Source organism: Limulus polyphemus, unplaced genomic scaffold, assembly GCF_000517525.1.
Source record: "Limulus polyphemus unplaced genomic scaffold, Limulus_polyphemus-2.1.2 Scaffold16, whole genome shotgun sequence".
NCBI lineage: Eukaryota > Metazoa > Arthropoda > Merostomata > Xiphosura > Limulidae > Limulus > Limulus polyphemus.
The window spans coordinates 1,753,230-1,768,647 of record NW_013665626.1 but is presented as its reverse complement, the minus strand read 5'-3'; the positions used below and the strand labels follow the sequence as shown (position 1 = coordinate 1,768,647).

Genomic DNA, 15,418 nt, shown 5'->3' with positions numbered 1-15,418 from the left:
AAGCGAACAGTAGGCATTGCAAGTAAAGTGTGTGAATCACTGTGATTTATAGCGTGTATTATAAAGGCTGTTAAGTAAAGAGACGAGAAACGTATTGATTGTGAAATTACTGTGTATTACAAAGTTGTATCGAGAAAGAATAAATTAGTTTTAATCAAGAAGGGACATGTATCGTTGAAGTTCCTCGGAAATAATTTATACCGGAAATTAACAAACAAGCAGATACGCAACAATATATTAAAGTAATATAATTAACAAAAATTAAAATAATTCCTTGAATACATGGTTCTTCGATAAAAATAAAATTTGTGTCACTTACATTTTTATGACCAGTTTATTCTGGAAGCAAATCTAAGACTTTCTGGTACTCTAACTAAAATATGAACTTTTAGAATATAACATACAAAAAGTAAGGTTATTTTGAATTATTTTCTATATTGGTGCATATTGTACAATATATTAAACCACAAGAGATTCCGTTAGTAAAAATATCCCATTAAAAACTAAATGTTTAACAAATAACTCCGTTTAGCTATATGTGTATTTTTACTGTTTCTGTTGAAAATTATTATTATTGTATAACTTAAGCTTATATATTCGTAAAGTATGAATATATAACAGTTATATTAATTTTTATATGTAAAGGGTAATATTTCAGACAACAAGGCCCAATTGTCTGAAAAGATTTACATACATAGTCATTTCTTGTATCTTGTTATAGGCCACTATAAATGTATCACTTACCCAATATTTTATATTTTTGGAAATGTCTCCATGTAGAAGTTGTGGCTGGCCAGCTGTATTTATTCCAGAGTCTATTTCTTCTGTGTATTCTGTAATCTCCGTATTCATGGCTCTATTTTCTCGAATTCTAACAGCACTGTAATCTATTTCTTCTGTGTATGAATCTAGCTGAGGCTGTTGAGCTTCTGATTCATGCACCCTCACTGCAGAAGGTCCAACTTCTTCTAAGAGGTCATTTTCCTTTTCTTCTTCTAAAGAATCGTAACTGTCCTCTTCTGTCTTCTTCTGGGTTAAAGGAGTTTCTATTTGATCATGCCACTTGGCACTAAATGGCTCTGTAGGGCTAGCTAATCCATAAGGAACAAAAGTAGACAGTGGACCAAGCATTTCGTCAATATCCTGGCACTGTCCAATAAACAGAGTCAGATTTTGTTGCGCTTCAGCACTAACACTCTTTTCTTTTGAGCGTACGTTGTTGTATTCATCGTTTTCATGTTCTTCCTGTGATATTGTCGAAGTAGCACTAATCATATTTTCGTGTTTAAATTTATTTTCAAATTCTTCAAATGTTTCCGGATCTTCTCCTTTGACGTCATTCAGTAAATAATCAATATCCTTGCATTCGCTAATAAACTTTGACAAATAAGCATTCTTGGTACATTTTGATAAGTTTGAGTTTATTTTTGTATCATCTTCTGGTGTTAATACTGAGTTTTGGTCTTCAGATTTACTCTTCTTTTCAGCTTGGAATAGTTGTTGTTTATGTGCTTTTTCGGGCATTTCAATTGGATGAAAAGTAAATAAAGGAGATGAATCTGTGCAAATATTGTCGTAAGGAGAGTCACTACATTGTGCAATTTCGGAAAATCCAGAGTCTCTTTTAGAAGTTTCTTTATAACTCTCAAAAACAGGCTTAAAACAAAATGCTTCGACATTGTCATAGGGAGAAGAAGATCGCTCTTCATCTTCCTTGTTCTCTCCCGAACTGTCCAGTCTCTCCATTGATTGTTCTTTTTCAGTCTCACTGTTCTCATTTGGAAACGGCTCCTTGGAATATTTTTCTATTTTTTGACTTGAATGTGCTTGTTTTACTGTATCTATCTCTGTGTAATTTACACAAGTTACAGTAGATGGTTTCTGAATAGTAGGCAAATCACCCACAGAAACTTGTAGTCGAAACTTTGAAACATGTTTTGCAGAACAACCACAGTTTTTAGTATCTTTGTCAGGCACATCTATATTTTTATTAGTTTCACTTATATTTTGCTCAGAATCTACTACAGGTATTCTAGTTTTTGATTCTTCTGCACTGCTGTCCGCTCTACTCAAAGATACTTGCTCAGGTTCATCCTTCTTTCCTCGTTGTCCGGTTTTGTTAGTGATGTTTTTGGTTTCACTAGACCGAGATTCTAATTCACGAGGAACTTTTTCATTAAAATCATTAAATGATGACTGATGTTTGAGCTCTGCATAATGTCCATATTGAGAAGAACAAAATGTATCTCCTGATAATTCTTGGTCCAAGAAATATGATTTACTTCTCAGCAAGTTTTCACTAGATTCTTTTCCAGTTGGTATTGGAGGAAGTTCTCTGAATGTTCTTGAATTATCTTTTTCTCCTTCGTACAAAATATTATCTCTAGAACTTTTTCGTTTTCTTCTTCTTGAATGACTTGTATTTAAAGTCCTGCATCTACTACTCGGTTCATCAGAGTCATTCTCACTGGATAAGGTAGTCAATAAATGGTTCTCCAGGATTTCAGATCGTTTCGAACTTTCATTTTTTCTAAGTTCTGTCAAATTTTCTGGACTCTCGTTTCTTCTGGGAAATTTATTTTTGGAACCCAATCTTGCAGTCAATTCTTTGCCACTTGTCAATTCATTACTTCTTATATTGTTCCTTGAACTGGAACGAGAGGTATTTTTATCATCCTTTTCGTCAAATGAACATTTGTGTTTTTCCTCTTGTTGGTGATTATCGTCTTGAATTTCATAATTGCTGTCATCATTTACGTTTATATCCGAACTTATAAAGTTTTTGTTCCTGTCATGTTCCTTTGAATCTTGTCTCTCTTGTAAATTTTTATCTTTCGCTGATATCACAGATGAGAAGGGGGTATCTTTTTCAACATTTGACAAGTTTCTTTGCGTTAGGCTTGGAGTTATTTCAAGTTTATTAGACGACGTAGAAAAAGTATCAGTTTTTTCTTGTTTTAAATTTCGTAGTGAATGGTCTAATGACGTATTGATAGTTGAAGGCCTACAGGAACGATAGGAAGGCATAGCATACTTGTTGTAGTACTTATCAAAATACAGAGGTGTCGCTCTAGTTGCGGAGGATGTGTAGCGACAGTTAGTGTTATTAGAACGAGAGAGTGAATCAAGTAAGTCTTCTGCCCTAACCTGTTGCCCAACCGACATCATTTTTACGGAAGCATGCTTTCCAACTACCGATTTTTTCATTTTCATTGGAGCAGATATAATGTTCGAATGGTTTCCACTGGATTTCGCTTCAACAGATGGCGATGTAGCTCGGCAATGCACAAATTCTTCTTCATCAGATGCAGATTTTTCTTCCACTTCAGAATCTGACATAGGATCTGCAAGAACCTTTGCACTTTTAATTGATTTGGCTAAAGGAGGTTGTTTAGTTTTTCTGCAAGTGCGTGGTACGTCTTCGTTTATCGTTGAAAGATTTGGATTCAGGTCTCTCCTACTCTGCCTTGGGTCAGAAATATTCTCGTTAATAGCACTTCTACAATAATTTGTTCTTAAGTTAGCTTTACTGTTTATTCGAGAATAGTTTGGTTGTGATTCAGCTTTGTTGTTTGATCTGGTGTAAGTAGACAATGGGTATTCATGACTATGAGACCGTGTGTAGGTATTATACGATTTAATACCCCCTGTATCATTTCTGCTAGTGCTTTTAGAGTATGTATTCTTACCAGAGTTAGTTTCTTCCCTGCTTGTGTTTCGACAATGAGAACCATAAGTAAACCTTGGTGATGCCGTAGGAAGATATCTGTCACTTGCGTTTCCACATAGACTGTATGACTCACCAGAACTAAAGTAACTTGCTTTACCTGAGTCAGATGGATATCTTGTTTTACCATAGTTTGAGCGTCCATAATCTGAAATGCAACCTGACTTATTGTAGTCTAAGGTGTAACCGGGTTTGTAATCAGATACAAAACCAGAACCATAGTTATAATCAGTTGCATTGTTTGAGTTCCCGCAATCAGAAATGTAGCTGGAGCCACGACTGCGACCACTATAGCTTCCTTTGTCACGTGAGGAATGTGAATCCCTTGATTGTCCATAGCGAGAATAGACAGCTGAAGGTGTTGAAATTCTTGATCCGCTGAGCGTACTATACGTTGGAATCTGAAAAAGAAACACAACATTCAACTGTCACTTTTATATAGTTATGATAACGGAGAACCATCAATTACTATGTTTATTATGACACGTCAAAGGTCCACAGTCGAAACCAATCTTGCGTAAAGTTGAGATAATGATAAAGTTGAAAATTTTGTTTGTTTGTTTGTTTTTTAATATAAGGCATCGTTCTAATCAAATTAGAAGTTAAATCAAGGAAGCCTATAATATATACAAACAGGTATTATCAAATTTTCAAAGCCTACAGTTTTATTGAGATATCTGGATTTTTGGTTTCCCTCAAATTTATTTAGTTGAAAATCTTATAAACGAGTATTTAAGTAAAAGTCGTTTGAAGCATATTTGCTGATGGAAATGTTATGCATCTCATAAAATAAATAGGTATTGAGAAGCTTATCAATTCATGGATTTTACTTATTTTTATAAAACAATTTATAATTATGATTTTAGATGACTTTTTAATTGCATTAATTTCTTGATCATCTCTGAATTAACCTTTATTCCCAACTTACCTTACTTTTTCCGGCACGATTGCTGCTATAGTTGTTATAAGCAGAGCTAGAAGGTCTCTGGAAGGCAAGAAAGAAAAAACATTTTAAACTTCAAAGACCATATATTTTAAATACACTAAAGTACTACTGCATCTTGATTTTAGTGTTGTCTTAACAGTAGACTGGGTGTGTCCTAGTACACAGTTCTCTAAGTAGAGACACAGTATTAATGCAAGGGAAAGCGAAGAGAAGGCTCACGAAGACAAATTACTGAATATTTACATGCATGTCTGTTTCAACCTGTGGTGAATTATAGTGCTTAATATTTAGTGATAATGTCACATTGGAGTTTTTTTTAACCAATATATGACGTAGATTTGGATATGGATGAGGGGCGTAAAGTACCATACACAATAGGAAGAAGGGGCAAGGTTTGAACCCCGATATACTGCTGAAGCCGATCTGCATCTTCAGCTGTGACAGTTAATTCCATTAAATATCCGCGTAACAAATATAAATCAGAGGTGATTATGTATGAATCTTAAGGTTCTTTTGACATGACTCTTTTGCCCATTTGTCACATATCATTAAAATATATGATAGAATAACAACAACACGAAATAATAAAACAAATCGAGGCTGGTAATGAAAGTAAATGTAGTTTTTCTGTTGAATAGTAGGCCTTCTGTAGCATATCGACAGATGTTTTATTTATATATTTATATTTAAGCTGTTAGAAAACATTTGATAGCTAGCAGTTGCTTGTTCATGTATATTATAAAATATAATAAAAATATAATTGGGTTATTAAGCTAATGAGCCCCTAATTACCTTATTAAACATTAAGAACCAAACCTGTTTGTGATTTTTCTTATAAAAAGATTGATTTGATTGGTTTTATAATAAACAAATTGTGTGTACGTATCAGTTGTCTTTCTTGTTTAACATATCTTACTTCTGTTTTTAGCTTGTTTAATATATCTTACTTCTGTTTTTAGTAAAGTTTTGTAAGATATCTGAACATCTCTTTACATAAATATAAAACAGATTTGTCCATTTGTTTGTTTCTTTAATTTCCATAAGCTGTTTTGAGGAAGGGAAAAACGAAGTTGGATTAGATTTAATAGAGGAACTCAAATAGGTACTCCAAAGATCGAATTCAAATGGATAAGCGATCGTACTTACTTCAATTCTACAACCTTAATGTCGTAAGTAGTATGAGATGGCACTCCAACGGCGGAATTAAACAAATATGACCTTCACCCAGTTTCGAAAAGCTTGTATAACGTGCCGAGGGTATTGACCTAATAAGTATCTCATTCATACTCATACACCAGGAGGCGTGTTGCTAGGCGATATAATAGGATAATGGCAGTAGGTGTGTTGCTATTTTCACATTGCAAGGTGGATAACAGAATTACGTCATCTGCTCCAGGGGGCGTGAAAATGTATATGACTAAGTAATTGTATTTTATATCAGTATGATGAATAAAATATTTTAATGAGATTTGTTTTGTTTCATCACATGATCTACAAACAATATTATTATGATACAAGAAGATTACTATATTCTGTATAATGTAAATCACTTTGAAAAAATCTTCAATTTCAAAAACATTTATTATTATTCTTCATACTATGTTTCCAAGTGCCTTCTTGTTGCATAAACAGCATGAAAATCTCTAACTTTCCACTCTAGAATACCTCTCTCGCCATGAACACATTCCCAGTGGTAAGTTTCATTATAAGTAGTACTATAGGTAATAACTGATTCTAACTTAATCCATTCATCATAAGGTAAAATATTTGACTCATTGCAAACTGAATATACCATCGTTCTTTGTAACACATATAACGTGGTATTTCATAGGTGGTATTACCAGCTGTAACTTTCTTTTTAAATGGTGATTCACATAGAAATATTGAGCTTCAGCAAAATGTGCTAAAACGGTTTCAAAATCATAGACGTTAGTATTAATATGTCAATTCATTTCGATGTAATATATTTCCATTTTCGTTTTTACTTGCAGTAACCTCTCTAGCATTTATTGGAAATTCATTTAATCACAGTTGTATAGGTATGACCTAAAATATAGAAAAATGGCATGTGTTTTATACAACGTTGAAAATCTCATTATGGTACCATAGGCTATTATTTTCTACTTCTTAGTTTCTACTAAGTTACTACATATTTGTCATTTAAATACAAATTTACAAATATAACTCACCAAGATCTACACAAGAGTCTAACATTTCGAAAATGTAATGGTTTAGACATGTAAAGAAATAACAGTATTGTTCATCGTCTTACAATTTGAGCTGTGTTCTTCAAATTTACCTGAGGGGTAAATATTTTCTGCCAAGTTGACAATTCGGTAAAATTTGATATTTTCAAATAACACAAACTGAAATATGTATGAATTATATATATTTGGATTGTCAAAATTAAATAAATTTTCATACAAGTCTTGTTTTTCTGCACATATGTCAACAAGTCCCTACCTAGTTACGTAAACATCTTGGAAATCTCTAACTTTCCTTTCTGGAGTGCCTCGTTCGTCATGATCAAATTCCCAGTGGTAAGTTTCATTAGGAGTACAACTACTCAAAAATGTACATTAGTAAAATCACAAATTCTAAATAAAACTGTTGTGATTTCATTGTTGTGACTGTTTCATTAGAAGTACTAATGAAATAATGCACTAAAGTAAAATCACAACAGTCTTATTTAGAGTTACCTTGTACAGGTAACATAAAGTAGGCTAGTTGTTTTCACTCTCAGTTCTTAGTTTTAGTTCAATTCTGTTGGACATAGTTTTTTTTTACATCACAGGGATGTTTTAGGTTACTTTTCTGAATAGAAGTTTGAATGCTCACACGTTTAGTTCACAATTTTTATACTCAACGTGGAAGACGTGTCCAAGTGTAATTCGAAAGGTGAGGTGTTTTTTTTTTTAAATATGTTCTGGAAAAGAAAGAAATGTTCAAAATGATCGTAAAAATCAGATTGAAAGTCCAAACTTATTGGAAGTATTACCTTATGATAAATGGATTAACTTAGAATCAGTTAATACCTATTTGGCTTCCAAACACAGAACCTTTAGTACGATCGCTTATCCATTTGAATTCGATCTTTTTCAAACCAGCTTATGGAAATTTAAGAAACAAAGAAATAGAAAAATTTGTTTTATATTTATATAAAGAGATGTTCAGATATCTTACAAAACTTTACTAAAAACAGAAGTAAGATATATTAAACAAGAAATATAACTGATACGTAAACCCAATTTGTTTATTATAAAACCAATCAAAGTTGATACAAGCCAGTGTCAGACAGAATACAGTTACTTAGTCTTATGCATTTTCATGCCACCTAGAGTAGATGATGTAATCCTATTATCCATTTAGCAACATGAACATAGCAACCCATTTACTGCCATTATATCGCCTAGGTCAATACCCACGGCACGTTATTAAGGTTTTGCACGTGACATCAGGAGCTGAGAAATCGCAGAGTCTTGGCCATTGTGGACATCAAGCTACCACGTATTTACTCCAGGCTTAGCAGTGTGGACTTAACTTTACTTATCTTAAATGACTCAATGTCTTGGCTTCATCAGGTATTATCATGGTTATTGCTTGTTGTGCTATTGAATGTAACAATAGACAGGGACAAAACTCCAGCCTTGCTTTCTTTCGTTTTCCAAAAGAAAAGAGCGACGGTATCGATGGATTTCAGTTGTTAATCGGAAAGACTGGGAACCATCGGTCAACAGCCGTCTGTGTAACGAACATTTTATAGCATGGATGAATGCTAATTTTTCAATAGTATATAAATACATATCAGATAAATGTATCCTTTTATACTACGGGATAAAAATGTAAATGATCATCCAGCCCAAAAGCCAGGTAAAGTTTTGATAACATGACAGTATTGGCCTACATTATCGCCCAAAATAACATACAAAACACAACAAACATGGCTCAAACATAATGTCCCATAATCATTTCAGTGTGATATTTGAGTAATATTTTCATATATTTGCATATATGATTATATCTGGCATACAATAAACTATATCAGTCCATCACATTATACTTTTTTCAACAGTATCTAAATGACATTTCAATGTTACAGTTTTCCTGAAAGTCTGGAAATTTGACCATACGAGCCAAACAGATCAGAAATAGTTTCACTTTAATTCAGTTCTTCATGAATAATTATTTTTTCCATCATAATATTAAAAGCCTCAGGCTGCTAATACATATAATTCTATTGATTAAATTTTCAGGTGCCAATAGTGATCACCCACTCTTCCCTGACTATATTCCTACTGTATTTTCTCGCATCAAATCACTCCAAAAGAGACGAGCAGAGAAAAATTCTTTTAGTGATGCGACTGCGCCTCTCACAACATCGGAAAATATCCGTCTGGCAATACGTACGGGTCACTTTGCAAGCCCGCTAGCTTCAGCTTCTCCAGTTGATGTTCTTCCTGCAAATGCTTAACATCCTCAGATAATGTAAGACGTAATTATCGCAGTTTCAACTCTGCTGAGTTTATCTCACACTTGGTATATCAGGGTACTATAGACTCTTGCGTGACGTCCAAAATGGTGGACAAGGATGCATCACGTGATTTTGATCACGTGTCTGCAAAACCTCAATACGAGCTTGTCGAAATTGGATGAAATTCATGTTTTCTTTCCTTGCGAGCATCTCATACTGCTGCCGGGAATGAAGGATCATCATTTGAGCAAGGAAGTTAGTATCAGAATGAATGTAGTCGATACCAAACAGAAATGACGTTTAACGACGTAACCAGCAGTACTTTTGCATCGGACGAATGGTTCGTGTGTGACTGCTCGAAGTAGTGGAAATGGACGGTTCAAAGACCATTTATGGCTTTACTTTTTAAGATCAGTTGATTCATCACCAGATAGGTCATATATATAAAACAGCTACATTTACTTATCATCATCGCATATTAATTTGTGGAATATGTTTGGAGCCTATTTATGATACACATATTAAATATGAAGAAAACATGTGTTTACATATGAAAAGACGTTTAATTTAACAATAACAATTTTGAAACACACGAAAACCAGTCAAACAAATCGCTTTTTTAGTTAAATGTTTCTTATTACTAATCAGATGTATTAATGCTTAGGTGAAGATTAGATCTAAAAGATTAGGTCTTTCTATGTGAAGATTAGATCTAAAAGCAACATTTTTATGTATACAGTATTTCATATGAAGTTTACTGATTTACAACGCTAAAATCCGATTAGTTTTTGTGTGGCGTTACTTTGAAACAAACCACATGAAATGTGGTAATAAGTTTTAGATATCTTCCGATGAACTACTTTTGGAAAAATATTTTATGTAAAAATACTAACATTTTTAGCTCTGTTACCAAACATTCATTAAGTAAGAAAATCAAGTCCTAGAACAGTTCCCGCACTGATTTCGACTGCGGTGCTATCTAGTGGTTGTAATGTAAACGAAGTAGTTACTTTCATTTTATTTTATTTTGGGCACTGCAGACTAGACTAAGACAAAAAACAAAAAAAATATTTAAAGTGAGTTGGCACTTTCGCCAAGAATCTGAAAGCGGGTTAAAGGAAACAGGAAGAGACTGAACAGTAAATAAACTCTGTATCCTGTAAGTAAATATTTGTAACAGAGCATACTGTTTACGTAAGTGTGTATATAGTATATGTTAATATAAAACAAGAAAAAAGTGGGAAAAAATTATGTAGCATGAATTCAAAACATTAAAATCTGTTAACACACTGGCGTGTTTCTCTAAGTCTGGTTTGTCATCATTATCGTCACTGGAGTTACCAAAATAAAATAGGTTAGAATACATTAATGATATTAATTCATGTGGTATAAATTTTTCCTTTTTCTTGTTTTATATTCATTTTAACATGAGATAACATGTTGCTGGATTTAAAAATCGTTCTTAATTTTTTTTCTCTTTATATATAAAGCAGAATTCTCCGTCTTTCCGATTGTCTCCTGCCAGAATTTTGCAGCCATTTCAATTTTATCGTCTTAATGTCAAGAAGGAGGAACCAACTGAGGAAGAAAGTCGGTAGCAAAATATTCGAAGCCAACGCATTTACAATGAACGGCTGGTTCGTGTGCTACAGTTCAAAATAGAGGAAGGGCGTGGTCTATGCCCCGATTTATAGCATCAGGTTATAAGCTCAACACTTCAGAGTACCTTTGGTAGCTAATGAAAAATATAAATGCAAAGATGTGGACATGATTTGAATTACGTGAGTTTTAGTTAACAGTTGACCAGAATATGATGTAATTTAATGACTGGAAGATAATTATTAACATAATATTATTGAAATGGTTCTTGATAACAATGTTGTTTTAATTCTGTCTTATCATATTAAAAACACTATTCGGTAAGAGAAAAATATTTTGAATACTTACAACGCAATATTTCCCTACTATAAATATTTTATAAATATAAAAGTCTTTGGTTTGGTCCAACCAAAAGTTACATTCTTAAAACTTATTTATCCAATATGAGCTGGGAAACTTATTTGTGAAGAAATGGGGAAATATTTCCGAAGAACTATATCCAGAAATCCATGCAGCAACTTCACAAACTCAAGATATTATTAAATGGAGCATTCACATTCTAAAACTAATTCTTTATATCACTGATTATTGCTGTGTACTCTCCCATAGTAGGTCATGTGACATATCAGAAGGTCTTAACAGAGTAGTTCGTGTTCATTGTTGGATGTGTTACGATTTAGGTTTAAGAAGAGATACAAGTTTATTGTCGGTAATAGATTTGCATGCTATAATTTAGCTACTTGTAAAATATATACCATTAATTCTCTGATTCCTAACTTACATGTAGAGCGGGTATAACAATTTGCAAGACTGGCATCACACGTATAACGTGTTTAATATGCCACAAACCTCTTGAAGGGTTCCACTCCTTGGCCCAATTTTCAGAGGCGATATTAATATCGATTCACTGGCAATCTAGGTTTTTGAAGTATATGAAAATAATGTTTTGAATTAGAACTAACCCTCGTTGAACTCTTTCTCTCTCTCTCTCTTTTTTTAGGCAAGCTAGTATCCCGCGAATAACGAGTTTTTTAAAATATCTTGGCGAGGTTCATACATTAGTGTGTGTCCTGTTGTCTTTATTGTTTGACGGATTGCTCTTGTTTAAAAAATAAACTCTGCCAGTAAACTTTGCGATCGTTGACATTGCAACATTTGTATGAGCCGCCAACATTTTCTTTACTGCTACAAATAGTGGCAGAGTGCCTAATAACTGAGAAAATCAGCCAAATTATTCAGTATTATATTTTCTTAAATTGGTTATGTTCATGTAACATTTACACTTAAAAAAATCAATCTTAAAATAATATTATATCCGATAATAATAATAACAGGACAGTAAAGATTTGCATCTTTGCAGTCTCCACAAACCTGATTAATTACCCTTGTGCTTATAATTTTCATTGAATTAAAGTTCAGGTTATTTGAAAAGCATTTTATTATTAATAACGAACCTGAAAATACAGCCAAAATAAGCAACCAATTTGCAAACATTATATAATTTTTAAGTCTGCACATAAACATTTTAAAATATTTGAAATCCAGTGATTGTTCTGACATTAAGTGAAAACGTGTGCGTGTTTTCTTATAGCAAAGCCACATTGAGTTATTTGCTGTGTCCACTGAGGGAAATCGAGCCGCTTATTTTAGCATTGTAAATCCCATGACTTACCGCTGTCCCACTGTTATACAAATTACATGTAAATATATTAATGCTTTGAATATATAATAGTTCAGGTCATGTTTGAAATGTAAATTAATTGAATAATTCATAACTTAGTAATTGTTTTATCAAAAATTAAGCTTAAAAAATTCTTCTTAAAAAGTAAAAATTATGAGCAGTTTCTGGGTATATTATTTACAAATGCCCTTGTTTGCGTCATTATTTACGGTTAATCTTTAGAATTATTTTTTGATAATATGATACTGCAATATATATATATAATTTTACCAATACTTCAAAAGAGAACCGATTTTCAAATAAACACGTTGAGTAATTTATCATTTTTAAGTACATTATTAACTGTAAAACTATCGAATATACCATTCACCACCTGTGGGGACAACGTGTTGTATCATACTTCATAATTTGTTTTTTTGCGTGTTATAACATTCAGTGTAAAGACCAACAAATATTGCATAAAATCAGTTTTTAGTTCAAATACGTCGGGAATCCCAGCAATAATTGGTGTAATTAAGTATGATATTAAGATATTAAGGACCCTGAAGCCAATAAAATTATGGATCCATAAACAATTTCGTGCATATATATATTTATATATATATATATATATATGTATATATAGGGCCCACCGGTGGCACAGCGGTATGTCTGCGGACTTACAACGCTAGAAACCGGGTTTCGATACCCGTGGTGGGCAGAGCACAGATAGCCCACTGTGTAGCTTTGTGCTTAACTTCAAACAAACGAACAAGCAAAAAAAGCATAATTTAGAAAAAATGTGTTTTAAAAGCCGATCGGTAATTTAACTGTTTTCTAATGCATTTTATCAATTTTGCTAAGTGTAGGAAAAAATTATTTTTTCTTCTCGACATCTGTTTTGAAATTTTCATAATGTTTCTGATCGTAAACCAATGGCACTCTCAAAATATACTGTATTATGCTCTTATGTTTTGTCTGCCTAAAATGATATTGATAGCCCCTTTTGTTTATTAGTACTTAGTATTATTGAAAGTTTTAAATTAAGTAATCTTTCTTCCATCTCTCAAACAAAAGCAAGTAATATCTAATATACTTATGCTCTTTTATCTACGTGGTTATCTGTTACAGAAAGCATTTTTGAACATATTTAAACTAATGTACATTATCGTAATTGCTAATCCTCTAGCATTATCGAAAAACTTTAATGTGGTAAAATTGATTACCGTTGGCTTATCTTCCACTCATATAAATAAATATATAGATAAGGAGTGATGGCTTAAGATAACCTTATTATTTTTGGTAAATATACATGTTTAACAAATTTGCTGTCTAGGACGTATTTCAGTTAAAAATACATAATAGAACAAAGAAAATGACAAATGTATCATAATGATATAGAATGAAGAAAACAAAAGACTTACGTATGGACTGAGATGGGACATCTCTATCATGAGAGTTTTAGGCCGTGGTTACAAACATTTCACATAGAAACGTTTACATTGATAGTCAACGAAGAACAATCAAAAGAAAATATTGTCTAGCTTTCGCCAATCATTGGTAAGCAAGCTTTGGTAACGGACACTTATATAGGGAAAATATTTCGAAGGATTCTCGACAAGCAACAAATATTCATCCGATAGGGCCAAGAATTATTATGTAAATGATAAGACGTAAGGAGGTCCATCTGTACTAAGAATCATAAGTCTGTAAATCGACGTGGGCAGAGAGAGGTGACTTGGCAAGTGCTGGCTTGCTGAGGTTGCGAATCTTTGCCTTCGGACTTGTTCTCTAATTTTAGAATATGCTCTGCTCAGCCACATTCACACCGAGTGTTTTAACTAGCTATGTAAACATAAAATTCACTGCTCAGTTTCAGCTTCTCAAAATAATTATGCTACGAAATCGTATTTTTGTTTGTGTCTCTTGTTCGGATTGTAAACAGCAGTATCAATACTTGTCATTTCTAATATCGTTGAGGGTGTAGTTTGGTTAAACTACGGTTTTACAATCAATGGTGCCAAGAGGGTCACAGGACGACGCCAGAAATTAAGAGCTTAATAAAAGTGTTATGAAGCCTAACGAGTAAAATGATATTCTTATTAACTGAGAAGAAAAACGATGATTGTAAAGGTTAAATTTCTACTGATTGCGGCATCCACTCTATTTTTTGTTTCTAAATGTACACACCGCGATAATTTAGTTCTTTGGTTTTTAGAGCTGGACAAATCCACAAAAAAATACCTCTAAACACATGTGACGAACCTGCACAGGATGGCAGAATGCCCACTGATGACACTGGAAAAAAATATTTTTTCCCAGGTGAAAGCAGGTGAGGTTTAATGTTTATGTATTAACATATCCTATTATAAAATAACACACAAAAACAACAACAGCAAGCAAACAAACTTTGGTAAATATTCTTCTGAAAAAAAATCGTTTGTCTTAATATAATTAGGTTTTTGTTTTCCAAACAAGTACAAAGGATCATATATTTGATATATATTTCCTTATATATATATATATATATATATTCCTTATATATTTCATATATTTCCTTTCTCAGTTTTGTATTCCAATTAAAATAAACAGCATACACTCTCGTCACAGATAGGGTTCTCGGAGGACTTTCCTTCTTTGCAACACGTGCGCTCCACGATATTATAACCGACTCAGCCCAGATTACTTATTCCAGTCGCATAGAATTTGGTGAAGTGATGCTGAAAATAACTACATGAAGCAATCGAAGCAAAGTCTGCAAGACTAGGCATATTTGTTACACGTACATTGTTCATTTTGAGACTTTGAAAATAAACGTTGTGTGTGAAGATTTTTTGACTTTTAAAGCACGAAATATTATATATTGCAATGAATAAATTTTGGCCATGGTTTAACTTTATCATCCCAAGATATTCTGAATAATTCGTTTAAAACTTCAAAATTGTTTGTTTGTTTTTGAATTTCGCGCAAAGCTACACGAGGGCTATCTGCGCTAGCCGTCCCTAATTTAGCAGT

At 32.9% G+C, this 15,418-nt stretch overlaps 1 protein-coding gene and 1 long non-coding RNA gene across 2 annotated transcripts in view; one reads left to right on the top strand and one right to left on the bottom strand.

The window, feature by feature from the left end:
* The window catches only part of LOC111085349, a 14,223-nt gene extending 14,139 nt beyond the window's left edge, over window positions 1-84 (top strand). The window contains exon 3 of the long non-coding RNA XR_002610193.1: window positions 24-84. This is a non-coding gene — a long non-coding RNA (uncharacterized LOC111085349). The remainder of the gene's footprint in view (window positions 1-23) is intronic.
* Window positions 85-334: 250 nt separating this feature from the next.
* Window positions 335-6,468, bottom strand: LOC106457402. Its single transcript, XM_022383544.1, has 4 exons — window positions 6,322-6,468; window positions 4,656-4,712; window positions 745-4,128; window positions 335-373 (listed from the first exon to the last, which is right to left on the bottom strand). The coding sequence occupies exons 1-4, from the start codon at window positions 6,466-6,468 to the stop codon at window positions 335-337; spliced, it is 3,627 nt and encodes a 1,208-aa protein (XP_022239252.1).
* Between the last annotated feature and the right edge of the window lie 8,950 nt (window positions 6,469-15,418).

Coding starts and splice junctions, on each gene's coding strand:
- LOC106457402 (XM_022383544.1), bottom strand. CDS start 6,468: ATGGTATATTCAGTTTGCAATGAGTCAAATATTTTACCTTATGATGAA. Junction 4,713..6,321: donor GAGGTATTCTAGAGTGGAAA/GTTAGAGATTTT, acceptor CTTGCCTTCCAG/AGACCTTCTAGCTCTGCTTA. Junction 374..744: donor CCAAAAATATAAAATATTGG/GTAAGTGATACA, acceptor TTCATATTTTAG/TTAGAGTACCAGAAAGTCTT.